Here is a 27958-nt window from a genome sequence, read left to right as displayed (position 1 = left end):
AGCCAGGTCTCTCTCATTCATTAACCAATCACACATTTGAATAGTTATAAATTGCTCCGTTTCATTTGGCTCTTTTTCATCATGAGCTCCATATGAACGATTGTGTTTCGCTGATTTTATTCTGCCTTTGTGTTTTCAGTTATTTCTGTATGCCGCCCTGATGCATCATTTTGTTACTGTTGTGTTTCCTTGGCAATTAAGTGTGATTCTTAAAATTGGCCCTTTCTGTTGAGCAGTTTTCTTTTTCTTCAGTAAGTCAACAAACAAAAGGTCAAAAATAACACATTAGTAGTCACTGTCTCTAAAATCTACTGACGCTCTTCCTCCCTCCGCCCCTGCCTCCTCTCACTGAACGATCGGGGTAATGAAATGGCCGGTTAGTTACTCAGCTGATTTGCATAATAATATTAGTTGACCTTTTTGGTTTGATTAGTTTGGTTTGTGAGACTTTCAGGCTACGTAGAGATGAATGTTCTCCAGTTCTGTAGCTAATGTTTAGCGGTTGTTTGGAGCACAAGATTTATTACAACGCGCTGTGTGTTGTGGTGGCACAGTAAAATGCTGCAGCCCTATGATATCAATCAGTGGAATAGACTTACTCATTTGGGAATTAGTTGATGTTTACCCTCTGAGCTGCTGGGAACATATGATCTAAATTCTAATCTGCTTCTTTAACTGAATAACAGAGGAGCATACTTCGCCATTAATATTAGGGCTGGGCACATGTTCGTGGGAGTTCACTGCACAGTCTCCCTGCTGTTGCTTTTAGCTGATAAAACACAGTGGGTTGATATGGGAATAACTGCTGTGTGATAAAATCCTTCTAATGTGGATAGTGTTGTCTAGGAATGTGCATGAGTCAGCAAGTCCAAAATTTCTATTCTTCCAAAAACAGAAAACAAATAACTCAATAACCCAATATTAAGTCAAAGCAATTACACTTAAGATATTAGATATAATTACTCAGGGAAATATCAATTAGAAGCAAAAGAAAATAAAAGACTTGACTTGAATGATGTTTGTGAGCGTGTGTGTGTGTGTGTGTGTGTGTGTCAGCCAGTGCCTCACCTTGTTAATGAGGGGACCCCCCCCACCTTCTCTCCTCTCCTCCCATTCTCCCTCCCTTTCTCCCTCCTCCATACATCGGAGGCTGTGAGCTGCAGCGGCGGCAGAGAGCGGTGCGGATCCCCGTGTGTGTCGGTCTCCGGAGGCGGGGCGGACATCTAGCCGGACCTTAACTGTTGTGGATCTCCATCCATCGAACCCAAACACACGCATCCACATACATTTTCACGCAGACTGGACAAAGACACTTTAACACCCCCGGCTGGGATTCAGATTCACTCCCCACAGGTAAGCTCTTCATGGGTTTTTTTTTTTTTTTTTGCACAAGTTTCCATCCGTATCCACAGATGAGATGTTGGTGCTGGAACAGGTCGCTCCACCAGCCGTGTTCCGTGGCACGTTGTGTGCAGTGTGGGACGATAGGGTTGTGCTATTATCACAATCATGTAGTTAATTGTTATGTTAATATACTGGAAGAGTGGGGTTTAAAGAAGAAGTAGCACAGTTTAACTTGGGGGTCACGTCTCAGAGCCGACGCGCTGATGAGAGGTGTCCACTCGTCTTTTACGCACATGGTTCCACATTTTCATCACAACGAGCACATGGACGAGTCTAGAAGTTTTCTGCTCAATATCAAGATGCTTTTTCTAAATTAATTCAGGGAATTATCAGGTGTGCGTAAAAGTATCGCTAATTATTTCTCTTATCTTCTTTGCGGAGCAGCTTCAGCGGTCTCTCGTCCATCTTTTTACGCACCACCAGCTTTGCATCGCCCAGAAAGTTTTCATATATTATGGTCGCTCTCTTCAGGACACGCTATTGACGAGCTTATAACCCATCATTCCAGTCTTCACTTTCACTGCTCCGTCCGCCGACAGAGAAGCGCTTTTCTCTCTCATAGAGACTTCAGCTTAAAACCACAGGAGGTGAATGCTGCTGTGCTTCTTAGTGGTGAAACTGACACAGGCTGCAGAATCTTTTAAATAGAAGAAACAGAATGTTTAACTTATGAAGAATAGAGAAAAGAAAAGTTCAATCAGGCACAGAACACAACCCAGAAAAGCAGCCTTTAAGTGGATTAAAATTAAAACTTAAATTGTAGTGTCACTCTGATTGGACAGTATGTTGCAAAGGCTCATGGGAATGTTAAGTGTTTTGACTGATGTTTTGTGTTTGTTCAGACTTGGTTCATGTGGGTTTTGTGTTTTTGTGTTTGTTGGGTGGTAATATTGTGTTTATTAAAGTTCACTTGTGCAGTCACCAGGACTGTGGGATGTAGTGTCTGTTATCGGGCTGATGATCAATTAAGCTTGATGTTGTGCGGTGTATGGGACGCAAGAAAAGTCTTGCACAGATGATATCTACTCAAGTTTCATCCTGTTCTCTTGTGCTCATCATATGTTTTCATCTCCCTTGACCGAAGTACTTGAAAGTAGGTAAATATTAAAGCAAAGTACTTCACATGAATAGTTGTTCAGAGATAGTGGCTGAATATCTCAGGGGGGGGTAAAGGTTTACCTAACTGATGACTCAAGTGGTTGAAAATTCGAAACGTAGTTTGGCATACTGCTCTACAGAAGAAGACTTATGGGAGTCATTACGGTTAATAGAGTTACTGTATGTAAGTGCTTTATACCTGTCAGTCAAGGTTCCACTTGAATGATGTGCGTGTGTGTGTGTGTGCGTTGGATGGAGAGAGTTAGTGAGTGAGGGCTTTTTCTCCTGAATCAGTTTTCTGTAGAATCAACGATGGATAAAAAGGTCTTAATATTGTGGGATATTTAGTCAATACACAGAGAACCTCAATCGTTTCTTTAATATCACCACAAAGGGTGTTCTTCTGAAGTCTAAGATGTAAACTGTGTCTGTCGGTGGGACCCTTGTGCAGTGTGTCCAGGTCTGTAGCCCACACAAAAACACCATAGCACTCTACTGCAGCCTCTGGCGACTGGTGATAAGACTCGAGGGGCTGACTCCCAATACTGAACCCTCAGAGTGCCGTGAAGCTGCCGGGGCAGGCTCTGTGACCGTTTTGATTAGGGGATAATAAACCCATTTATCGGGGGCTTTCAGGTGACGTAACGCAGCTGAGGGGAGATAGAAGTAGAGTTTCCCGCTAAGCTCTTATTTCTGGTACTCTTGGTGGTATCATGACAAACTGCAGCAGAGAGAAGAGGAATGTGCGTCTGTGAATTCATGTTGGGGTGTGAGTTTGACTGTCTGGAGAGTTTAATAATTTTGGTGATAAGTTTTGAGGGAGACACCAAATACAGCATTTGCTGAAGGCAGGAGATATGAGGGTTTAACAGGTAATGTGTTTGGTTAAATGGACATTTACCCTCATTTCCACAGTGAACGCTACTGACGGTCTGTATGAACAGATATGGTCTTTGTAACATGCCCCCTGGCAACTTCTGTAAATCTGTTGCCAAGGGGAATTTTCTTTACGTCGATACGTTAACCTCCAAAGCACTGAAGCCTGTTACTCCTAAAGCACGGCAACAACTAGCGATAACTCCGTACAGCTCAAGCTGATGCAGCTTACATTTCTATTTGATGTGCTCATTTATTAGGAAACAAATTTACACCAGTAAAATATTCACTTTTATTTTTAAACATTTCTGAATCACTCAGCTCATGCATCACTAACACACATTTGTAGAGCAGTCGTCTACTGAACCAGTTTTGCAGATTTGCTGTAATTCTATGAGAACTGGGATCCAGCGATGTAACAGTGATGTGGACCTGACCCGTCAGAGGGCTCCACTTATTGATTACCCATCGATCTTCACTGAGGATTTATTGATAGCAGTTAGAGAACAAGAGACGTGTAGTGTAGTTTCTTTAAAGAGCAACTTAAGAACCTGTTTTCAGAAACTAAATTTCCTGTGACTGCTGGCAGTTGGTTGCTGTTCCAGGTTTCCTCTGTCTCTCCCTCTGCCCATAGCAACACTCTGTTGGCATTTTCAGATGTTTTAATATCCGTCAATGACATGAGGCTTAACCAGAATTCATAGAACTACATAAGTAACTCTGGTTATAATGTCTATATCAGGGGAGGGGAACCTTTCTCCTATCAGGGGTCATTTCATTCTTTCTAACCTCCTTAAGGCCATGCAAAAATGATTTAACACATATATCACACTGACCTCTCTAAAGCTGCTTTCAGACATGCACAACTCCGGAATTTCTCCAGAGGACGTGTATCCGTGAATGCAAATGTCCGAGTGTGAGTCTCCGGAGTTTCTGCCGACTTTCTCCGCCTGGCCTCCTGTAGCATAAAGTCTGCAGAAACTTAAGAGGAGCCGATGTGAGAACACTGCAGGAGATCCTCTGCAGGATTCAAGGCAAGCGAGAGGGGGTGTTGATGACGCTTCTCACGCAAAAATGAAAAAAAGAAAACAAATATCTCAGATATCTCAAGACACAGGCAACTAGTCAAGAGAGTTTGTGTTGATACTTTGTTGATGTGCTGTAAACAAAATCATGAGATCTCCGCAGCAGAATTAATAATTTACGTCCTGCCTCTGTCTGCTGCACCGCCCCTTACCTGAGTCCTGCGGAGGATTTATTGCTGTTGTGAACGTGTCTGTGCAAAGAATCTCCCGCTGCGATGTCCGTGTGTGAAAGGAAAGCTGCGGAGAAAGTCCTGATTCAATTCTCCGGTGTGTTTCCATCTGAAAACAGCTTAATGCAAAGCGTCTGATGTCAGGTGGTAGTGATGATGATGTTCCTCACAGCTCGTTTTCCAGGTTTGGGTCACACATTCTTGAGCAAATCCATTTTAAGGAAAACTGCATAAGGTCATCTTAAACAGAGATGCAGACTTCAGTGCATGTCTCATCAGAGAAGAGGGTTTTCATAAAATAATTGTGTCTTTGCGGCTCAATGATTTTATGTTGTTGGTTTTCATACATCAGGCATTTCATCATCAAACAGCTGTTTGCTGTTCATGTCCTGAAACATCACGACCAATGCCCGAAGGATTTTGGAAACTCACCACGTTCACATGTAATTGCAGACTTTTGTTTTCGCAGTGTTGGAAGATGCAAAAACTGAATTGAACTAATCCTCACCTTTGTCTGACAACAACACTGATTCCTCCCTCGTATCAAACTCGGCAGTGATCCCAACCGAACACACTGACACTGTCCCTGTCAGAATGTGATAACTTTATCTAAGACCATTTGTCCTTGGATCTCCAGTTCAGCTGCGTGTTTCCAGCTGGGATTGCACATGGCCTTTTTCGTCAGTTTGAGCACGTCCCCGCAAACTATTTCATCCAAATATAAAAGTTGGTTCATTTCTCTTGGAAAGAACGACTTTCTGCATCTTCTTTTCTTTTCTTTTCTTGAAAGTCAGTATGATCCTTGTCAGCTACCGTGTGTTCGTTTACCTTGACCATGAAGTGACAGGGTACAGCTGGAAGGGACCACCCTGAAGGACATCTTCAATTTTATGTTGTTTTGTGTTATCACAGAAAAGATTTATTGCTGTCATGAGAATCTTATGTATTTCTGAGAGTAAACATAAATTGTCTCTTGGGATGTGTGCAGCCTGGAGACCGAAGGTTCCCCACTCCAGGTCTATATGGTGGTATAGCTGGTAACAGCTCAAGTTGCATTCACTCAACATGAAGCATCTTTTCTCGTCACTGACCCTGATTCTCAGTCCTTCACTGACGGCTAAGATTGTGGTTCAGACCTGATCAAACCACTAGCCTACAGTTAGCTTAGCAAGGCAGATTCAGCAGAGGAAAGTGATGGAATTGAGAAAGTGATTTTGCCTCATTGATTTTTCACAGCTGAAGGGTCAAGTTGATAGAATTACTGAAAATAACTTGAACTGGGGCCTGGATCAACTGACAGCTAAAATAATGTTCTTTCTCATACTGAAGTTAACCTTCAAAGATATTTTTTATGTCATTTATTTGGAATTATTGGAGTTTGTCAGTTTGGTACCGTCTTCAGGAACCCCCAGACGTCCCCCGATCTAACTTTGAGAACCCATCCAATGAGTGAAAGTCAATGTCTGATTAAAAAAAGGAAAATAAATCTATGGGAAATGCTTGACAACTGACAAGGTGGTATGCATGGCCGAGTGTGTGTGGTGCAATTTCTGTTTCCATGTGTGTGTGTGTGTGTGTGTGTGTGTGTGTGTGTGTGTGTGTGTGTGTGTGTGTGTGTGGAGAGGTTGCTGCAGTTTTAGTATAACTCTCAGATATTAGGCCCTGTCATGTTCGGTAAATAGCCATTCATCAAGCATGCCTCTCTGTGTGATGGTACCCACAAAAGACCCAATCCATTAGCCATGGGCTGGGTGTCCCCTCAGAATGTGATAGTGTGTGTGTGTGTGTGTGTGTGTGTGTGTGTGTGTGTGTGTGTGTGTGTGTGTGTGTGTGTGTGTGTGTGTGTGTGCGTGTGTGTGTGTGCGTGCGTGTGTGTGTGTGTGTGTGTGTGTATACACGCACATTCATAGCATAATTTACTATAATGCCTGACCTGAGACAGTGCATGTGCATTTGAAAGAATGAAGGAGAAAATGCATGTACTTTGAAGAAATTCAATATTATTATAACCAGACTCTCTATACAGATACAGAATCTGACCGTGGGTGTGTGAGTGTGTGTGTGTGTGTGTGTGTGTACATTTGTGTAACTAGGCAGAGCATTGATGGATGATATGTTAAACTGATAATGATAATGACACTGCACAAAGACACACTATCCTTGACTCTCTCTCAACCATTTTCCTGCACATTTTCTCCCTCTCTGAAAAACCCACTCATCTCTGCAGTGCACATCCCATCACCGAACACTGCTGTTGGCATGTAGAGAGTGCAGATAGACATTCACGACATGTTGAGCCATGAGCCGCACGGTGAGGATGTAATGATGCACGAGAGCTTCATGCTTTCCCCTCACTTCCACCATCTCATTGTGCAAGCACCTCGAATGACCAGTAGGGAGCACTAGACCACTCAAAAAACAGGATGGTGGAATTGGATGATGCAAAAACCAGCATTATGGAGAGTTTATCATTGAACTCTCAATCTCAAAGTGCTTTTTGTTATTTATTTATACAATACTCAGGAAATACAGGACGACTAAGCATGAGGCACTTGAGCTGCTTTCAGACATGCTCGGAACTCTGCAGATCCTCCGTGTTTTCTCCGGAGGAGGTGCATGTGTGAACTCAAATGTCCAAGTGAGAGGCCTCGTGGTTTCTGTGGACTTTCTCCACCTGGCCTCCTCGTAAAAAGTCCATAGAAATTCAGCAGAAAACACAGACAATAGAGTTTGTGGTGATAAGAGCTGATACCGGTGTGAAGAAAACCTCCCACTGCGTTGTGCATGTGTGAAAGACAGACAGGCTGTGTCTGAAAACGGCTTTGCAGACAAATATTTTGGCTTAATTTCTGGATTGGGTGGGGAGTGGAGAAATGTCTTCCATATTAAGTTCTAGGATACAAATATTGGTGGACACCACTGACCGTAAACATACCTTTGGTTTGTTAACAAGGAAACACGGGTATCCCAGGGCTCCTTTAATGGAAAATACAATGGATGTGTGGAGTGGTAGAACAAATGCACACAGAAACACGGGATGGTTAATAAATTGGTAAGCTGTAACATAAATTACATGTGATTTGGAGTAAATGGGCTACAGCAGCGGAAGCACACGGCCTTCTGTTCATACCACAATGAGTTGTGATGTTGTGATGTGCAGCTTTTCTGTGCTATCATTCATTTTCAGGCAGCACTGATCCTTGCAGATGTGACCAGATGATACAATTTATTTCATGCAAACCTTCACAGCTGAATGGAAAGTTTAATTTGAGCTTTACTTTCTGCCTTCCTGTGTGAGGGGATACCCTTCACTGGCTCTGACCATAAATCATACATCAATTTATTCCACGTGAAGGTTTATTCCCAGGGATACTGGGCTGTAACAGGAAGAATCCCCTGCTGGCTTCCCGGCAATAAAAACACAGTCAATTGTGTTTGCACAGACCATCCGTTGTTATCATTACCTCTGTTTGAACCACAGATCTCTGCAGTTTTAGATATGACTTTTATTTCTTCACCATCCATGCATCAAACTTTCTATATTATGTCTATTACCCCCTCCACCTGTTCACATAATGCTTTTAGCCACTAACCACTCATCTGCCATTCCCATAAGATTTGTACTTGCCACCTTTCACAGGATGACATGCGCGCTGCTCGTCTCTGTTTACCTGCAAAGACTGAACTTCTTATTTCTGTCTGTGATTTTGTCTTTCTTTCCGACTGTTTCCTCTTTTTTTAATCTACATAGAGCGTTCCACAGTAAGGTCAGAGAAAGCTTGTTAAGACGCTGGTCCTGAAGTTTGCTATTCTAAATGGAGATAATGGATCCATTTCCACAGATCAGCTTCACAGCTTTAAATCCGCTGTGTAACACACACACACACACACACACACACACACACACACACACACACACACAAAGAGATAGAGAAAGGGGCTTGCAAACTCACAGTGGAAGAGCATCCAAAAAACAATTTGTCTGTCAGTCTCCCTGTCTAAAGACTTGTGATATTGCCTACAGGCTACAAGTGGAATGCATCAGCAGAGGCAAACGAGAACGCAAACAGAAGTAAGAAAATAAATAATTTGTCTGTTGGTGCCGCATTATACAGGCTCATGGACACACTGTGAATCCGGTGTCTTGTGGGACTTACTTGAAAAACCACTTAACGTCAAGATAAATGAAAACACTTTGGGATATTTGTGCATATGATTTATATTTTGGCAGCTGCTTGTAATGTGATAACTTGATATAATTTTTTAAATCTCAGAAGAGGATCAGCTAATGCCATCGATGCTGGAGTTGTTTGTAGGTGTGTGTATGTGTGTGTGTGTGTGTGTGTGTGCGTTCAGCTCCGTGAGACAGGACATAAATTCTGCCTGCCCCTCTGTAATAATAAAAAGTTTTACATCAATTTGAACTGACACAGGCTAAGTTATGGTGATTGCCACGCCTCTCCATGTCCAGCTGATACTCAGCTCTTTTCTCATTTCTCCATTGATCTATCCAAAGCCATGAGTCACCGGGGGCATCTTCTCCCTCGGAGGGATGACTATCACCAATCAATTCAACAGCTTTAGCTGACAAACAACAGAAGGAAACCATGTGGGGCAAATGTGCCGAAACAGGCGCTATTTTGTCATTCTCTGCTGCTGTGATTGTGGATTCAATTTCCAATCTCTCTCTCTCTCTCGCCCACAGAACCAGCCTGTCTCATTCCTGCTTCTATCGACAGCTGACCTGTAACCAGTTGGAGAGAGAGAGGAGCAAATGGAAAGGGAGCAGCAAGAAGGAGGATGAGCGAGAGAAAGCAGGACCCGAGAGATTCCTCATGCCCATTGGGAGCCCCTCGCTCTGCAGACTGCTGATTTAAAAAAGAATAAAGGGGACTTTGCCTAAAGAGGCCCAACAGGATTTTGACTTCTCTTCAGCGTGTTGTCCTTTAGCGGGAGTCCTCCCTTTTGTCTCGGGAGGAGCTGTCATGACAGTACTCTGAACATAGAAATAAGTTCTTTTTTTATCCATTTTACCCAGAATCCAACTACTGCTTTTTACCTAAAACAATTATTTGCCATGGAGAAGACATACTCACTAACTGCCCACTATGATGAGTTCCAGGAAGTAAAATACGGCGGTCGGTACAGCAGTGACATCCTAAGCAATGGCATGACCCTTCACCTGGGGGGCAGCCTGGACCGCCATATGGGGCGAAGCCGAGGAGGCACTTTGTCAAACGGTCGAAACAAAGATCCAAGCAACGCCAGCAACAGTGGAGGGCTTCCTCGATGGAGCCGGAGGGAGATCTGCCTCCTCTCTGCTCTGGTCTTCGCTGCAGGCATGTGTGTTATCTTGGGGAGCATGCTGGCACTCAAGTACATTTCCCTGGACGCCCAGCAGGACCCACAGTGCCGACAGGACTGCCAACGCAAACGCTCCCTGCTGCGCACGGCTCGCTTCGTTCAGTCCAATATTGACCCAACCATCCAGCCCTGCCAGGACTTCTACTCGTTTGCCTGTGGCGGTTGGTTGAGGCGCCACGGCATCCCAGAGGACAAGCTCAGCTATGGCATCATCACGGCTATAGGGGAGCACAACGAGGAGAAACTACAGCACCTCCTTCTGGAGCCAGTACGGAGGCGTGGGCACAACTCTGCAGAGCGCAAGGTCAAGGAGTTCTACAGATCTTGCGTCAACATCCAGGAAATCGACAAGCTGGGCTCTGACCCCATGACGGAGGTGATAGACAGCTGTGGGGGGTGGGACCTGGTGGGGGCTCCTCCGGGTTCTGCTGGGTGGGAGAGCGATGGTGCGCCACAGAGGCCGGACTTCGATGAGCTATTGTACAGGACACAGGGCGTGTACAGCACCGCCGTCTTTTTCTCCCTCACTGTCAATGTGGACGACAAAAACTCCTCCAGGAACGCTATCAGGGTGAGAAGAAGGATGATTGGAAGCTGTGTGTACTTGTGAATGCATGATGTGAGTTAATGAAGCCACAAACGTGGTGTCAATGTTAATTTTATTTATGTAGCACATGATTTTAAACAACTTGTTTGACCAAAGTGCTTCACAAAGTATAAAAGAAAGGTTGTAAAAGTATTGATTGTTAGATGGAAAGAAGACAGTCATGGGAGATTAAAGGTGTGTTCAGACGAAACACAAAGTGAATTTCACATGATGTATATGAATTTGTCCTGTGCCTTATTATGACCTAAAGTGTCGGAGTGAATGCAAAATTCACTTTGCATTCACTCCGAACACGCCTTAATACTCAAGCCTTTATTTAAGGTGCATCAACAGCTCTGAAACGAACCGAACGTTTCTTGTCAGGTTAGCTGTGCAATACCGGATCTGAGTCACAGTTCAGCTGAAACGTCCAATAAATAAAGCTGTGAGTCTCAGACAAGCCTCATAGACCAACCTTTATTAAAGCAAAACTGAGATTAAATAACAGATGAAATGTCACTCCAGTGCACACGCTGCAGGAATTATTTATGAAGGTCATAGATAATTTATGTGTTTAGCACATGTGTCACAGCTTGCAGAAACTGGCATCATTACAATCATTTGAAAATACATAATATGTTACATATGTGACTATCTGACCGTGTGTGTGTGTGTGTGTGTGTGTGTGTGTGTGTGTGTACAGGTTGATCAGGAGGGGCTCACACTCCCAGAGAGAAGCCTCTATCTGGGACAGGATGAGGACAGTGTGAAGGTAAACATGCCTCATTTATTTTGGTCAGTTACACATTTTGTTGTTATTCAGACTAAGTCTCACCTTTAATTTAAGTTGGTTTACATCAATATATAAAGGACTGTGTGGGAGTCACACAGTTTAATGGGCCAAAATCCTTTGCTCACTAAGAGGAAAGACAGTGTCCCGTACTCAGTGTGTGTGGAGCGGCCCACATATGGAGGCATGACTCCTCCTGCAGCAGCCAGGCTCCAACCTGGCCGTTTGCCGTCCTCCCCGACAAACGATCTTAGAAGAAAACCACTGCAGTCACTGACCTGCAAAGTTTTCAACCACAGACCATCAGCAAACACTCTACCCTGAAGAGTCACTGTCAGAGCATCGCTGCAGCTGTCCTCCACCGGCTCTCTGCTTTTAGCCTGGGCCTCAGAAGAGGAATGAGACTACTGACCTCAACCTAAACTCTCACCTCTCAATCGACTCTGAGCCATGTGTGAGCTCTTTTGAGCATTAACTATTGTTGAGACAACACAGCGGCCTGAGAAACATTAGTGGCCAAGTGTTCAATTACATTTGAACCCTTTTAATTTGGGCAGTATTTGTTTTAAGGGCTTAATCTCACACACGGCTCTTTCCACACTGACGTTCACCCACTCAAATGAAAGCTGACACTTGGCACTTTAATGTAGTGTCTATTATTTAATTTCAAATTTAATGTGCTGAAGCACAGAGCCTGAAGAGCAATAACTGAGCACATACTGAAGGTCTGGAAAGTATTTAACTAACCCTTCCCTGTCCATCCCTCCTTCCCATCATTTCATTTTCTCTCACTTTTCCCTCTGCTATCGTCCCCTTTATCATCTTTCTTCTACCTTTACCTCAAACTTGAAGCTCTTTAGGTTCTTTCCCTCCTTCTTAACCTCCCCTCCTACCATTCTCTTCTCTTTTCTTCCTCTTCCACTCTGTCCTTCGTTTTCTCTCATCTACCGTCTGTCTTCCTGAACCATCTCTCTCTCGTCTTCATCAATCCACCTGTTTTCCTCTGTCACCCGCTGTGCTTTTGTTATCCTGTCCACTTTGCCACATGTCAGCCCCCGTCGCTGGCCATTACTGATGATGTTGCGGCTCCTCCTGCCTATTAACGCTGATGTCGCTGTGCTTCTCAGATCCTGGCGGCGTACAAGGCCCTGATGGAGCGCTTGCTGAGCATGCTGGGAGCTCAAGAACCCACGCAGAAGTCCAAGGAGATTATACAGCTGGAGACTCGTCTGGCCAATGTGAGCTTATTGCGTGTGCATGTGAGAGTATGTGCGTGTGTGCATTGTTGTGTAAAATCTCCTCTCTCTCCAGATCACTGTGTCAGAATATGATGACCAAAGAAAGGACATCAGCACCATGTACAACCGCATCACCCTGAGGCAGCTACAGCGCATTGCTCCTAGTGTGGGTACTACACACACACACACACACACACACACACACACATAGTACATAAACATAATTTATGATATAATATGGAGGGGGGGGTTGATGGACACAATGGAGGGAAGGGACGGAAGGAGGGGGTGAGACAGTGGAGACACAAAGAGGGAGAAACAAGAATGTGGAGGCTCTCCTCTGAAGCAGCGAGAACACCAACAGAGAATCGTCAAGATGAACGAGGAGTGGAGGGAGGGAGGGAGGGATGGGAGGGATGGGAGATGGAAACTGGGAATGTGCTGGGAGAAAGAAAAAGAGTTCTCAGCCAAAAAATGAGACTGCACACATTGAAAGTGTGGAAACAAGGGGTGTGACAAGGATAAGGAGAAACATGGAAAGACATAGATCAGACATTTTAAGATTCAAGTAGGGTAGAGAGAGAACACTGCAAAGTTGCTTCAGTGTGTTGCTGCCCAGGAGCGTGTCACTCATGATTTGTGGAAAAAAATAGTCACAAGGATGCTGCAATTATAAGGAATCGCACTAAGCATGAACATGCAGCAATCAGCCTTATACCGACGCCCCAAGTTATTGTATGACCTATGAAAATAGGATTTTGAATACATTTTTTTTTTAAGCATAATTTATGTCTAATAAATATAAATAGGAACATATGCAGTAAATGAATCATTAGACAAAGACAAATCTCAGGAATGTTGTGCTCCTAACGTTGACCTCCTGCCAGCAGCAAGCTCTGAGCCCCTTTGATTAAGGACCCGGTCACAGGCAGACCTGAAGCAAGGGCAAATTTTTAATGGAGGGACAGCAGCAGCAGCCGCGAGGGTTGTACAAGCTATTTTCTTTTCCAGTGTTGCTGCTTGCAGCCTTAGCTCCTAAACGCCTATTTAATCTGCCCGATTCTCTGCTGCTGTCTGAATCACCATCTTCTGCATCTTCGTCTTCATTTGAGTTGAATAGCCAATATACTGAATTGAATTTAAAAGTTGTAACACTACACAGTACACGTAGTATTATTTCAGGATTATTTAATGTATGATGTGACAGTAATGAAGTTCTGAGGTTCATGTCTCTTCAAAACTGAATTCCAGTTCCAGTGCCATTCTAAACCTGCCTGTTTGGAATGGGCTGTTCACTTGGTCTGTGGTGATGCTGGTTACAGCTCAAACTGAAAAAGTGATTTTCAGTAATTAAACTGCAGCAACTAAAGACCTGCCGCTAAACTCAGTCCACAGGATCCTGGAGCTGCACCACCGCTGCTGCACACAGAGCTGTTCACTTGTTCATGCAAAGTTCGGTGAAGCTCGACTCGGCTGGAGAATCCGATGCTGCCGTTGTCTTGTCTTGGCCGCTGCCGCTACAGAAAGCTATTCGCCTGTTTATTCAAAGTGTATTAGTGTTAAACCTGTTGCTTGTCCAAATCGCACCAAATTCAACAATGCACTTTCTTTAGCGATAAATTTACCAAGTGTGGAGCTGATAAGATGTTGTGTTCTCGATATCTGCAGAGGTTTCCTGAATTAGTAAATAGATTTTTCCATTAGGTCTGTGCACACTGTGCATCTTTCCTGGAAGAGATAGACAGAAACTGACTTGCTCACTTTTTCCATTTCACAGTTGTGATATGATATCAATAGCTCCTCTTAAAGTAACATCACTTGGGGAACAAAAATTGCTTTTTGTCACAAAAGCAATAACAAAGAAATTGTAGCCGGTGTTAAAAGTTACCGTGGTCGAACCAGAAGTGAAACTTGTGTAAATGTGGGTCAAGTCCCAGACTGAGCTTGACATTGTGAAGCAGCTACAGGTTCAATTTTGTATTTAACCTAAAAAAGAAGTGACTCGATCATTCCTTGTCCCGCCACAGCTTCACTGGAAACGGCTGCTGGACAAAATCTTCCTCGAAAACCTCTCGGAGGACGAAGAGATCGTGGTGCTGGCTACCGACTACTTACAGAAAGTGTCCGACATCATCAAGACCACTTCAAAGAGGTAGGGAGAAAGAGAGAACGGGCGGCCGGGTGCTTTGACGGCCGAGGGTGTGGGGCAGGGGGAGAAAAGATGAGGGCACTGAGGTGTATGGAAAATCGATGAAATTAGACGCATGCTTTACTTTTTGAGTACGAGTAAGCGCTTTTGTTCTTTAGTTCTTGTGTTTGTGTGTGTGTATGTGTTGCCTTTGGTTTAAGGCTGTCACTACAAATTTGGCTACAACGTATAATGTCACGAGTTGTATGGATTGGGCTTTGAGTGCTGCTATGCATGTATTTGTGTGCACATTTGTGTGTGTGTGTGAGGTGAGTCACTGTTGGGTGAACTTCCACTTCTACAGCAGATGATTATTATTGATCTCACACCCACACCTTTCTACCACCTGCAGACGTAGACAGACGCACATGGACAGACCTGGACACACATAAACACGCACACGCACACACGCACTTCATCCTCCTTCCTCCTCTTGACAGACTCCAGGGGAAGCTTTAGAGGCCTGTTGCACACCAGGATGTGTGTTATAGCCACTGACAGCTCGTCAATAGTCGCTGTCCTTTACACAAATACACAACAGCCCCAGAGGATGGGTGACTGGATGGGTGACTGGCTGTGTGACTGGCTGGTTGACTGGATGGTTGATTGGATGGGTGACTGACTGTGTGACTGGCTGTGTGACTGGATGGTTGATTGGATGGGTGACTGACTGTGTGACTGGCTGGTTGACTGGCTGGTTGACTATTTAAGGGAAATTCAATTGCCTCAAAAATGATTCTAGGAGACCCATGTCTTTGTACAGGGTTTTACCATGACAGCTTGGTGCACTTTATGGTAAATGCACAGTATTATAGTGGTGTTATCTACCATTCAAAGTGCTTCACAGTACAAGTCACATTCACTCATTCAAGCAACCTGTTTCTTAATGCTCTGCTTTTTTCTATCGCACCATTCATACACTGAAGGCAAAGTCAGGGGCAATTTAGGTGTCAGTATCTTGAAGTGAACTGTTGGAACTGGGATTGAACCACTGACTTAGTGGATGACCCTCTCTACCTCCTGAGCCAAAGCCACAGAACTGCTGTGAGTTTCCCATGTAACATCGGATCAACTTATATGTGCCATCATGCAAATAGCTTCATGGTCGCTATAAATTGCTCAATTTATTGTCTGTATTTGGCTTTTTTCCTTCCTCCAGCTACACACATGTATATATATATATATATATATATATTCATAGTAAGTATTGTTTTCTTTACTTCTTCTTATTGTGTCCACCATCTCTGGTATTTTATTTAAATTACTTTAATGATCAACAACAAAAGAATTTATATTTCTGCAGCGATTTAGCTCCGCTCCCATCAGTGTCAGAGTTTCTGTTTTGCGCTGCGATTTTTTCTGGAAGAGACTATTCCTGATCTCTTTTATCTGCTCCCCTGCTGCTCTCCTTCTTTGTGAAATGTAGCTTTACATCACAACAGTCCTACATGCACATGCATTGAGTCGGGGTCATGTCATTGAAGGGTTTCATAATCTCCTTTGTGAATGTACATGTTACCTGAGCCTCTGCCCGATCCATTATCGCAGCCTCACTTCTCCACAGGTTGCCGGAGCCAGGTTTGATGCTCTGTCTCTTTTCTTGTTGTTTACCAATCTTCTCTCTGACTGGGCTGTCCATCCATCCTCCCTGATGGCTTCAGTAATAAACGAGACTCTTCTTCAATCACCCTCTCTCCCTGTCTTCTCTCCCCTCCACCTGTGTCTGTATGACATCCTGTCTTCTCTCCCTGTTATCATTTCTTCACTCAGTCAGGGTGAACGTCCAGTGCAGAGATTTTCACAGTAGCTTTACTTTTATTTCCTTGTTAAATCAAATGCTGCTCCAGTATATGACCAGAACATGCAGCATGTAAGGCTTCTCCGCACCTCATGACAAGATGCTCCTCTGCCAGGAAACAGGAAAAAAAGACAATGAAAAGAAACTGACAAAATATTGGTAATTCAATTTAATTATCAAAATTATGTTGGGCCCAGAAAAATGTTTTATTCAATAAAGTCAGAGCTTTGAAATGTATATATCATTTTAATATTGTAAGTCATATTATTCACACAAATAATAAATAAGATAGAAGGTGAATTATTATTATTAATTTAATCTTTACAGCAGTTTCTCATGAATTTGTCTTTGAATGTCACTTTTATTAGTGTGGAGGACCGACCTGACATTTTTAAAAGAATAGTCAAAATAGTCAAAAAGAAGCAGTGATTGACTTATTTAGTTTAGCTCCAAAATCCGTGCAATTTCCACAATGCAACTCAACTCAAACTTTTTGTCAGACCCTCCCAGCCTGTTAAATGCCCACATCTTAACACACACACATCCATACAGTGCTGCCAATGTCCAGACTGACACATGGGTCAGTGAGAAGAAGTGCCCGTTCCTTCCGGATCATTATGAAACTGCGGTGAGATAAATTAGACCGTGTCAGGCCTCACAGTAATTAATTCTGTTTTTAGCAGGAATGATTTTCCGTACAATGACAGTAAGCAGCAGCAGCAGCAGTTTGGACTTTTAAGAATTTCTCCCTCTGTGTCTGTCTCCACCTTTCAGTCAGTCTTCTTTTCTCTCTCACTCTCCCTTCACCAAACTCTTCAATCCCCTGCTCCACCACCTCTCTCCATCTGTCTCTCTTTCCTCAATCTTCTCTGGCTGCGTTTCTCCTTTTCAACTTTGTGCGACCACCCTGTAGTTGCCCTCAATCTGCCTCGATCTCCCAACACCTCTCTGCTCTCCCATCTCTCCATCTGCCACTCTGCTATTGTTGCCTATCTATCCCTTTTTCAATCAATCTGGGGGCTGCCTGCTGTCATCTTCTCCCTCACCTGTTCCTCACTCTCTCCCCACATCTTTGTTGCGGTCCTTTCTCCTTTTATTCCTCTTACTCAGTCTCCACCTCCAGTCTGTCTCCAGGTTCTGTCTCCTAGGAAGTTCATTTTAGGCTTTAAACAAAAGTTGGCGTTGCTCATTCACACACACACACACACAGAGTTGCACAAATGGTGGAATGGCGCTATGGGGTATTGCTCATTAGCATTGCTTATGAATGCGCCGGTTGCTCACATCAAGGGGTCCTTTCCACCACTGCCAGTTATTAACGAGTCACACAGCTTGTAGCAAGACCAGAGAACACATCCACACATAATAATACAGACTCCAGGAAACTGGAGTTAACATTCACATGGAGATAACACCAGGAATCTGTACCTGCCAGAGCAAAATCCTGTCAGAACAAAAAAACACTTCCTTCCTCCACTGTTTCATCTGTTGGGGATGTTGTGTTGCTCGATGTTTGCTTTTCCTAGTTAATTAATTTTTTCGAAAAAGATGGTTTCTGTCATTTTATGTAGTTCTCATCACACTGATGCTTGTTTAAGACTGAGACTGAGGCAAGATGGAAGTGTTGGTATCCATGATAATTCTAGATGGAAGACACATGATCCACACACATACACACACTCGCATGGTTCCATTGTTTAGCCTCACGTAGCTGCAGTCAAAGGTTGTGGCAGAGGTGTTGGCCCGTTGTGTCATTGTCCAGTAGAGCAGATGTGGTTTTGTTCTTCTCAACGCCACAAACGGACTACAGAAATACTCTTTTGTACACTGTCGTACTTTGCTGAACTCTTGTCATTCACTGACACTCACACACACACACACACACACACATACAGAGATCAAGAGTGCATTTGAACTCAAAACAGAGCCAAAGGCTTTGGAACAGACTGACTTTCATATGTATACAGACAATGAGAGGAGAGTTCACATACTTGGTCCGTTGGAGGAACAGTTTGAGGTTGCAGAGTGAAGAGCTGTCCAACAAGAACACAGCCAGGTGCTTCATCTGTTTCATGTCAACAGGGTGGATGGTTAAAAATGAATGGATCTACCATCTCGCCACCTTTCTTCCATTTCCCCCCTGCTCTCCTTCTCTTTACTCCTTGCATTTCTTCCATACTACCTCTTTTCCCTTGTCCTTTCTTTTGTCATCCCCTTCTTCATTCTTTTCCCATTCTCCATGGTTAAATGTGTGTCCTTTTTCTCCCCTAGTCTCCTTTACATCTTTCTTTTCATACTTTCTTTCACTCTCTATTTTCTTTGCCTTTCTGTCTGCCACCCATTTCACCTACTTTTTTCTGTTACAACCCGAGGTGTTTTTCTTTATCCATCCATCCGTGCCTCATTCAAACTCCATCCTAATCCTTTCCCTTTACTACCAATCATCTTCCCCTCTATGCATGAAGTATTTTCTTTTCCTCTGTCTTCATTCTCTTAAACTTGGTTTGGGGGTTTCTATTGACAACTCCATCTATCCATTGCACTCTCTCATTTTCTCCTCTGTCCATGTTTTCTCTCTCTCTCTCCATCTCTTAGGCATCTTATTGACGGATCCTTCTCTCCATTGTTATCGCTCTCCATCCTTACCATACTCTCACATTGATGGCTTTCCCATCATACACGGCTACTGACAAGATAACTCACACGTCTGTCTTCTCATGCTCCATCCATCCATCCTTCTTTTCTCCTCTGTGTGTGTGTGTGTGTGTGTGTGTGTGTGTGTGTGTGTGTGTGTGTGTGTGTGTGTGTAGTCCCCCTTGCATTGTGGTGACTGCAGCCAATCCCATTAGCCAGATGAGCAGGCCTCCAATGAAGGGGAAAGCACCAGCCTCTCTCCCACATACCCCCCTCTCACCACTCTCCCCCTCTCTCATCTCTCTCTCCGTCTGCTCCCTCTGTTCATCCCTCTCTCTCTCGGGGGCGTCTGCAGGGGTAGGTGGTTCGTGGTATTTCTCCTGCCTGTTTGGAGTCGGCTTTGAAGACTAGCGGGGAGTGTCTCTCGTTTCGTGTGTTTGTTTAGGGGTGTTTTAAGCAATACAATATATTTGTGTTCATGAGTAACCCACAGAAAAGACACAGCAGCAGCGGAGGGTTTGCTTCCTGCTGGGTCCACCACTTTTTAAAATACACACTCGAGGTAGTTGTAAAGCTTTTGTTCACATGAAGCTGTTCACCAAACGTTAGATTTCATGGTTAAGTAGCTTTCAGCAGTCGAGGTCTGATTCCCAGCTGGGCCTCCCAAGCTGAAAATACACACAGTCCTGCTGCTATAAGGTGCTTTGGATAAACATCTCAAGAATAAATGTGTTTGCTTTTATCTCTCTGTGTTTGCACTTGTATTTTAAAACCTTTTTTTTTCTTTTTATATCTCATTACTACACTTTAATCGTATTATTTTACATGTAAAATTATCAAATATCTGCTGTCTGCATATCCAGAAGTGAAGTCTGGACCAGAGGAGCCCCCCCCCCCTTATAACCTACAGGGTCATTACCTGTGCTAATGTGTTGATGCAGTGCACATGGGCAGTATCTTTTCATCTCCCTAACCAGGTCCATTAAAAAACATTCACCTAATGAGCCTTCACTCAGTCCTCGAGTGATTAAACCTACTTCTTGATCTGTACAGGGCTCTGGCAGACAGCCCCCCCCCCCCCCACACACACACTGACATATGACATGCAGGGGAGAGTGGGGTGATGTGACCCTGTAGGGGAGTTTCTAGTGGGCGAAAGATACGTTGATGGCATATTATATTTTTTGTGTGTCATTCCAATCACGTTGTGTAAAACATGGGATAGAAGAATTAGAATTAGAAGAATGTTTGTTGTAATGAATGGTTGTTGAAAATGTCAAAACAGTCAAACCTCAATGAAAACATTTTTATTTTGCTTAAATAATTAAGTTAAAGTCATCGTACACGTTAAATCATTTTTTTCAAATGGTATAAAAAAAGGAAGTGAAACGTCATGATTGACAACTGAGACAGTTGGTGGAGCCTTTGTATCCCCAGGACCTCGCAGTTTCATCCCTGATTGCTACTGCGCAGACTCGTATTCTGGATATTGTAGATTTATTTCTGGATAGTGGGAGGAAGAGTGGACAAGTCATCCATCTTTATTTACAGCCAAAAGCTGTGTCTCAATTCAGGGCTGCATCCCTCAGAGGATGCGGTCTACCCGGCCCACAAAGGAGGTTCTTCGTGGGCCGGGTAGACAGCAGCGTAGACAGCAGCGTAGACAGCAGCGTAGACAGCAAAGTTCGAACCGATATGAGGTGGGAGAGGTTGGACCAGGATCCACATATTGGAGACTTCATTGCTTGGGAATGGAAGGAAGCATTTGTTTGCTGCATTTGAAATGGAACTTGGTCTAGTCGCACTGCTGTGACTCAATCAGTCTTGAAATGCAGCCTCTGAAGATGAGGCTCCTGAATCATATATTCAACATACCCAACAATTCTGAACAAAAACTCCCCCAACTCTAGACACACTCAGCCTCTCTCACACACACACACACAGATTTCTAGCCCCCAAGCCAACCTGAGACATCTCTGTCCGGTCTCTCTCCCTGAACACTTGAGGACAGAATTGACATCAACCATCCATCAAACAATGCATCACTGCCAAAACCTGGTCATTAGAGGTTGGTACTACAATAGGAAGTCAAACTGCTACAGCCTGACCTTCGCTGTAAATTTGTCTGGTGATGGAAATCATTATGATTTCTTGTGTTTCACTAACATTCTGATATACAAGTAGTTTAACAAGTCAGAATACGTGCATCGTTTTTAGATCACAGCAGCAGTCTCATCAGTGGTCTGACTCAGTACAACACTGATTTGAGGGCTGGTTTTAAAATGGTGTCTACAACTTGTTATGGATGTAACAGCATCACATTACTTTTGCGTTTTAATGGTCTTCATTTACATAAGAACATAAAAGCGTTTGCTGTCAGGAAAGCATAAACATATGTTGTTTCAAGTGTTTGTAATGACCGATGTCCTGCTTTTTGGTGAGGACTGCAGCATATAATCGGCTGCTACACTCAACCGTGCAGTCATGAAAAGAAAGCAAACCATGGGTGCAAATTTAATTAGCATTGTGTGTTTGTTTTTTTTAGTAAGCACACAGCTCATTGTGGATTATCCCCCTTTACTCTGAGAGATTACTGTCATCGCTTTTCTTCATAGATGCCTCGAGTAAAACCTCGCTCCTCTCCCCATCGCTCCCACTCATCAGGAGGAGAACTGTAGGTTCTACCCACAGAGATGACTTCCATACATGAAGCTTCTCTCTTGGGCAAACAAATAATCTGCAGCAAACAGGTGACGACAAAGATACACCGAGCAGCTAATCGAGCAAAGCAGCCACACATGTAACACATGTTGATTAGCTGATGGTGGCTGATGATCAAGGACACCACCTGAGGCTCTCGTTCATTTATTCACCCTCCCCTCACCTCCTGCTTTCCTTTCACTTTTCCCGTCAATTAAATTCACTTCACAAGTGCTTTGTTGGCGGGGACCTCAGGGTGCTGTCGCCAAGGCGCTTTTGATTTAATATCTGTCGTTGCATTAAAAAAAAAAAAAAAAAAAAAGGGAAAAAACAGGGGAAAACAACAACATGCCTCGAGGTTCGCATGGCGATCTCCCAGTAGGGGTGATAGAGGGGGGCATTTGTCTCCGCAGGGCAGATGAGATGTGTGCACCCAGTGGGGGCATGAGGACACAGCAGCTCTCTCTAACTCTATCGTCTGGGGGGGTTGGGGGAGACACAGCTTGAATACATAAATGAATGATCCATTCTCTCGCCTCCCGCTCGACACTTTCCTCACCCCGCTGCTGCCCCTCCGCTGAGTGTCACTCTCGATTGGAGCGAGCTGTGCTTTAACTGTTAGACCCTCTTGACTCCTCGCCGCTCGCTCTCGATCACTGTCCCCCTCTTGTTTTCCCTCTAACTTTTCTGACTCTCGCAGTGGCTCGGAGGGCAAATGTAAAAACAAAAACTTTGGGCAATGAGGAAGAATACAGTTTGACACCGCAGACGTGCCTTTACAGAAACAGAAGTTAGTCATTAGTCTTATACACGTACATTAAAGCTGTAGAGCGCATACCTCCTGCTGACAAACAAATCAATAATCTGGATTTTGACTCAAATCCAGACCAACTTCTCCACAGCCATACATTTCCACAACCTCAATATTTTAGAAATAAAAATACACCAATTACTCCCTGACAAAATAATGAAAATGAAAAAAAAAAAAATCGTGAATCTGCCCCTTTCTCTGGATCCTCACCAGAAACTTATGAATTTTTCCTTGGCTCATGTTCCATCCCTCCATTATTCATCCAAAAACATCTGTCTCTGTTTCCAGAGCTGTTACCGTGTTTCAATGGTAGATTCAATCCAAACCAAATGCATGATAATGTAACTGACCCCTCCTTCTCGTGTCATCTGTCTTAGGGTTCTCCATAACTACATGCTGTGGCGCATTGTGGTGGCGCTAAGCGAACATCTGTCCACCGCCTTCCGCAGCATCATCCACGAGTTTTCCCGGGAGATTGATGGCACAGAGCAGCAGCTGGAGCTGGGCCATCTCTGCCTCACCCAGGCCAACAAACACTTTGGCATGGCTCTGGGAGCCCTGTTCGTCCACCAGCACTTCTCCTCACAGAGCAAGGCTAAGGTATGTATGGAGGATAGACGGATGTTGGGACTGTAGATGGATTGATGGATTGTGATGGCTTCCATTTTGTCAAACGTTTTTAGTTGATGAGTTAACACCTAGACAGTAATCAATCAAGCATAGCCCTTGGGAAAGAAATATTTTTATTGTTCAGCTTTTAATTTTCTACATATTTTAAGTTACTGTAAGTGTGACTCACAGTTTTGCTTGATGCTCGGTTTTATTTTACTGATATTAATTAACTTTCTCTGAAACTTCCAGTGCACTACTTCATACCATATGCATTTAATATGTGTTATGAAAGTGAGATAACATCAATGTTCTCTCTCATCCCTCTCCCTGGGCAGTCTGTCTACCTGCAGTATATAGACATTGGTTGGTTGGTGCCCAGAGAGAACAACACTAATCTCAAAATAAATTTATTTTGGAAATAAGTAAACCAAAAATATTAAACCAAAACCAGCACATTAAGTCTAAAACCTAATGCAAGGAAACTGCCCACATCCAACCCAACACTTTGTCACACTCTGGGAAGCAGTGATTTGATTGCATGTGATTCCATTCGCTCCAGTGATGCAAATAAAGTGGCTTCCTGCGGATGTAACAACATTTTTCTGGTACCATCGTCAGCCACACTCCGTCGCTGGGTCTGACAACATTTCTGAAGGTTGCATTGGGGAAGATAATTCAGACGTTTCAGATTTGAAAGAGCCAGTTTGGAGATTGAACCATGTGTCAAGCTGCAACTGTATCATTTCTTTTTAATGAATGTGTTTCCAGCACTACTTAGACTAAGATGTGTGCGGTAATGAGCAATTTGTCTGCAGTCCCGATTGGAATCTCACTAATGTCAAACTACGCAATGTTCAAAGGCAGCAACAGGAAAACCCACATAACTCACATTAAATCTAAGTTTTGTGACTGCGCATATTGCTGAAATATAACGATATTTTACAATAGTTTGAGACGTATCATCTCGGACAACTAATATTCAAATCTAAAACTTACGGGCTGTGACAGTTTTTTAATATGTTTCGTTTCTTTGGCTCCACAGGGACGATGTAGGGGGCGATGGTGGGTTTTGACTGAATACTGACTAGAATACTTAGAGGGTTTAATTTTGATCCTGAACTGGCATCTGAAAATACCATCTATGCCAATCACAGCTACCTTGTTAAAGTCTCTGTACCTCTCACTCGCTGCTTTTTTTTTGTTTCTGATTTGCTCTCTGCTGAGGTCAGTCTTTTCTAATCCCCACTTCTACCATTTTGTCGCCTTCTCTTTCACCTTAATCCTCCCCTATATGTATTCTTATCTAGTCTCGTGTCAATTCTAGGACATGGGGATGTGGGTCCCAATGGGATTTCTGACCTCTGTAACCCCAGACTCTTTCTCTAAGCCCTCCATCATCTCCTTTCCACCTCCTTCTTCTTCTTATACTCCTACTGTCCACCCATGCACGCTCTCTTACTTTGAGCTGCCTTTTCCTCTTCTCTTGCAAACTTTAGAATCTCTGCCAAAGCTCAGGACTTTGAAAGCAAGTCTGACACAAGTGGATGAGTCCACTAATTACTTTCTATGTACTGTACCTTAATTGAAATTAAAGTTTGCAAGAGCCGAATGTTCTATTTAAGATTCTAATGAGATACAAAGTGTAAATTTCAATGACGCTTCAAGCCAGTGGCTCCTGTCTGACGAATATAATGGAAGAGTGGGTGTTTTTTAGGGTCAAGTCATTATATAACACGTTTTTAAAATACATGCTAAATCCATAAGCATCTAAACATCACATTATTGGTCCTTTCTGAGTGTTTACAGGATAGAAAGTCTCACACTTGCTGCATTTTCTGGTGTTGTCCCTGTCCTCACCGATCATTTTGCATTGCTCACAGACATGGGTGTGTACAATGCTGGCATGTCCACACAGGTTGGAGACCTCATTATCAACACCAGAGGTACCAGACCTGGGGCCAGTGGCGATGTGTGTAGCCTTGACTGACTCACTGATGCTGCTTTACTCAGCATGACCAGGAATTAATGAGCGTCAGGAGCTGAGAGGCTGACAGGAGACAGAGTGGGATAGACAAGCTTTTTTGTTACTCTGAATCGCCAATGTGGAGATATTGTCGAGGGACATGTCCTGGTGGCATTCAGGGGTAGAATTTCTGCTTACAGTAGGTTTTAGAAAGCACAAGTAGAAATATGTTAAAGGTTATTTGAGGTTTGGACAGAAGATGTTCTTTGTTCCTATCACCAGAACAGACAAGTTATATTGGACTTTACTGCAAACACAGATTATGTGCAGTGCCAATTTCAAATTATTACCGACGCATTATCTGTGTTTGGCAGTTCGAGGATGGTTAAAGGTTCAGTGTGTAAGAGAACTGAAGCTACCACAGGTTCTCTTTCATGTTTGGAAGGGGAGGTTGAGGTGAGGGGTATTCAGCTGCAACATGCAACTTCACCACTAGATGTCACTAAATTCTGAACACTGAGCCTTTAAGATAAGATGGAGAGTCTGACCATGCCGATAATAGATTAGGTGTGGTTAGGGTGAGGCAAGTAAAAAAAAAAAGGTCCTGGATTCTGACATGAACTCTGCTCTTCACCACAAAAGTCAGATACCCGTACCCATGTGCCATGCTCCTTAAAGGTGGGTTTGATCATGTGTGTATCAGAATTATAATGTACACATGGTTACTCGGGACAATCAGTCTAAAACTGCGTGGGAAAAACACCCAGGAGTGGAAAGACCCATCGTAGATAGACCTAAGCAGCTTCTGGTTATTTAAAGGGGAACTCCACCAGCTTTACATATCAAATGTGTATATGTATATGTTAAAGACGGTTTATAAAGCCTGTTTGTGTCTCGAGAGGCAGCTGTGCTGTACGATAAAATTCCACAACTGACGTGACTTGAGTCAATATCAGCTGTGTCTGGAGATTATGTTCGAAATTGTATAAAATCAGGAGGTGTGGACTTGGAAATAAGTGAGTTTATCAGACCTCTGGAGTCTGTTCTGCATCTCTGCTAGAAACCAGACGAGTGGCAGGGTTTGAATAAATAAGATGATTTTGATCTTTATCCTTAAAAAAATATCTACCATGAGTCCGTCAATGTTATTACTACAAATACTACTATATTATTATACAAATAAAAAGACAGAAATGCACTCAAGTAACAGGGAAAGTAGCACACTAACTTTTCCACTTGAGTAAAAGTAGTAAAAAGTACTTTCTGTGCGTAGCCTATTGGTTAATGCAACAGTCTACTATGTCATTGTGACTGAGTCTGGGCGGGGGCCTCTTAAAAACACATCTCTGGTATTTCTTCACCAGTGAGCGGGTTCTACTGTTACCTTCCCACTCTGATTGGATCAGTGGAACAATTCCCCTCTCGTTATTGAAATTTTTTTTAATTTTGACACAATATGGACATGTAACACAATACATTGTAAAAATGCAGTTGAGTAGAAAGTACATATATTTGCTGATATATGTTGTGAAGTATGTGAAAAAGACAGGAAAATAAATCTACTCACTGATAAATGTAAAAGTGTACTTAAGAACAGTAACAATGTAGTATTTCATGACCTCCTACCGCTGTATTTTTTTAATTTAACTTAGAGATAACCAGAAGTCATTTCACGGCCGTGTGTTGAATATACTTGAATTTTGAAAAAAAAACATTCAGATTATAAAAATGATAAATTGACTGTATTTGCAGACTTAAGGTGCATTCATATATTTTTTTCAATTTGTTGTTTTTCTCATCAGTACTTTCTCACAAAAGGTGAATATAACGCAGTGAAGGGATACAATATTTTGTTAACAGGTCCGTTTTTTCTGAGCTTTCACATTAGTATAATTCGGGTTATACAACAACTTGCCTCAGACACAATGTCAGATGCTGCTCTGAGTCTGTAGGACCCCAGTAGTTGGTCCTCTACCCACTGAGGTGCAGCTCTAACAACCCCAGCAAGACAAACAGGACCTCAAACTGGCCATCCAGTTGTCTGTCACCAATGCCTTTATAAAGGTTCCCCCCATGTAAGTGTTTTTTTTTATGCCAGAATTTTTAGCATAATTTAACTTTGGGGAGAGCCCAGGCCAAAACAACAAACAAAACAAGCCCATATCGAAACAACGCCACACTACTGAATGAACCACAGAAAAGGCTCTAAGACTAAACTTCATAAAACCCAAAACAGGAGATAAATGGGTGAGGCCAAAAATAGCAGCTCTACACTTCAAAGCGTTTGGCAAGATTTACAAAGGGAGGATGAAATTATAACTGAAAGTAGAACAGACAGAAAAAATGAAACAATCCAGAAGTGACTAGATCTGACTTTAATGCTAAAGCACCAGGTTATCAGAGAGCCACAGGTTAAGTTTGGTCTGTCACAGATCTTCACACACATACATGGTGAGAGGTGCAGCGCCTCAGGTCTGGACTGATCAGGAGGAAGGATCCAGAGCTACCTCACTACAGGAGAATTTAAGACTAGTGAAATAAAATGAGATGAGATAAGATGAACGAGCTGTATCAAGTCTTTTCAAACTTTTAAATGACAAAGTTTTGCAACTTTTCCAAATTCGTATCAGTGCCGGTATGA

General features: G+C 43.2%; 1 protein-coding gene across 3 annotated transcripts in view; it reads left to right on the top strand.

Moving 5' to 3' along the window:
- Positions 1–406: 406 nt before the first annotated feature.
- LOC109634412 (endothelin-converting enzyme-like 1) overlaps positions 407–27958 on the top strand; it is a 41203-nt gene continuing 13651 nt past the window's right edge. Inside the window, exons 1-7 of one of the 3 annotated variants that reach the window (XM_069534527.1) lie at positions 407–1353; positions 9339–10568; positions 11287–11355; positions 12501–12611; positions 12685–12777; positions 14639–14763; positions 23120–23342. In XM_069534527.1, coding sequence (XP_069390628.1) covers positions 9711–10568; positions 11287–11355; positions 12501–12611; positions 12685–12777; positions 14639–14763; positions 23120–23342 — 1479 coding nt within the window. In that variant the 5' untranslated portion in view covers positions 407–1353; positions 9339–9710. The remainder of the gene's footprint in view (positions 1354–9338; positions 10569–11286; positions 11356–12500; positions 12612–12684; positions 12778–14638; positions 14764–23119; positions 23343–27958) is intronic. The other 2 variants (XM_069534526.1, XM_020094887.2) reach the window with 2 other exon arrangements.

The sequence above is a fragment of the Paralichthys olivaceus genome, chromosome 11 (genome assembly GCF_024713975.1).
Source record: "Paralichthys olivaceus isolate ysfri-2021 chromosome 11, ASM2471397v2, whole genome shotgun sequence".
Classification (NCBI taxonomy): domain Eukaryota; kingdom Metazoa; phylum Chordata; class Actinopteri; order Pleuronectiformes; family Paralichthyidae; genus Paralichthys; species Paralichthys olivaceus.
This window is presented reverse-complemented; position numbering and strand designations above follow the sequence as displayed.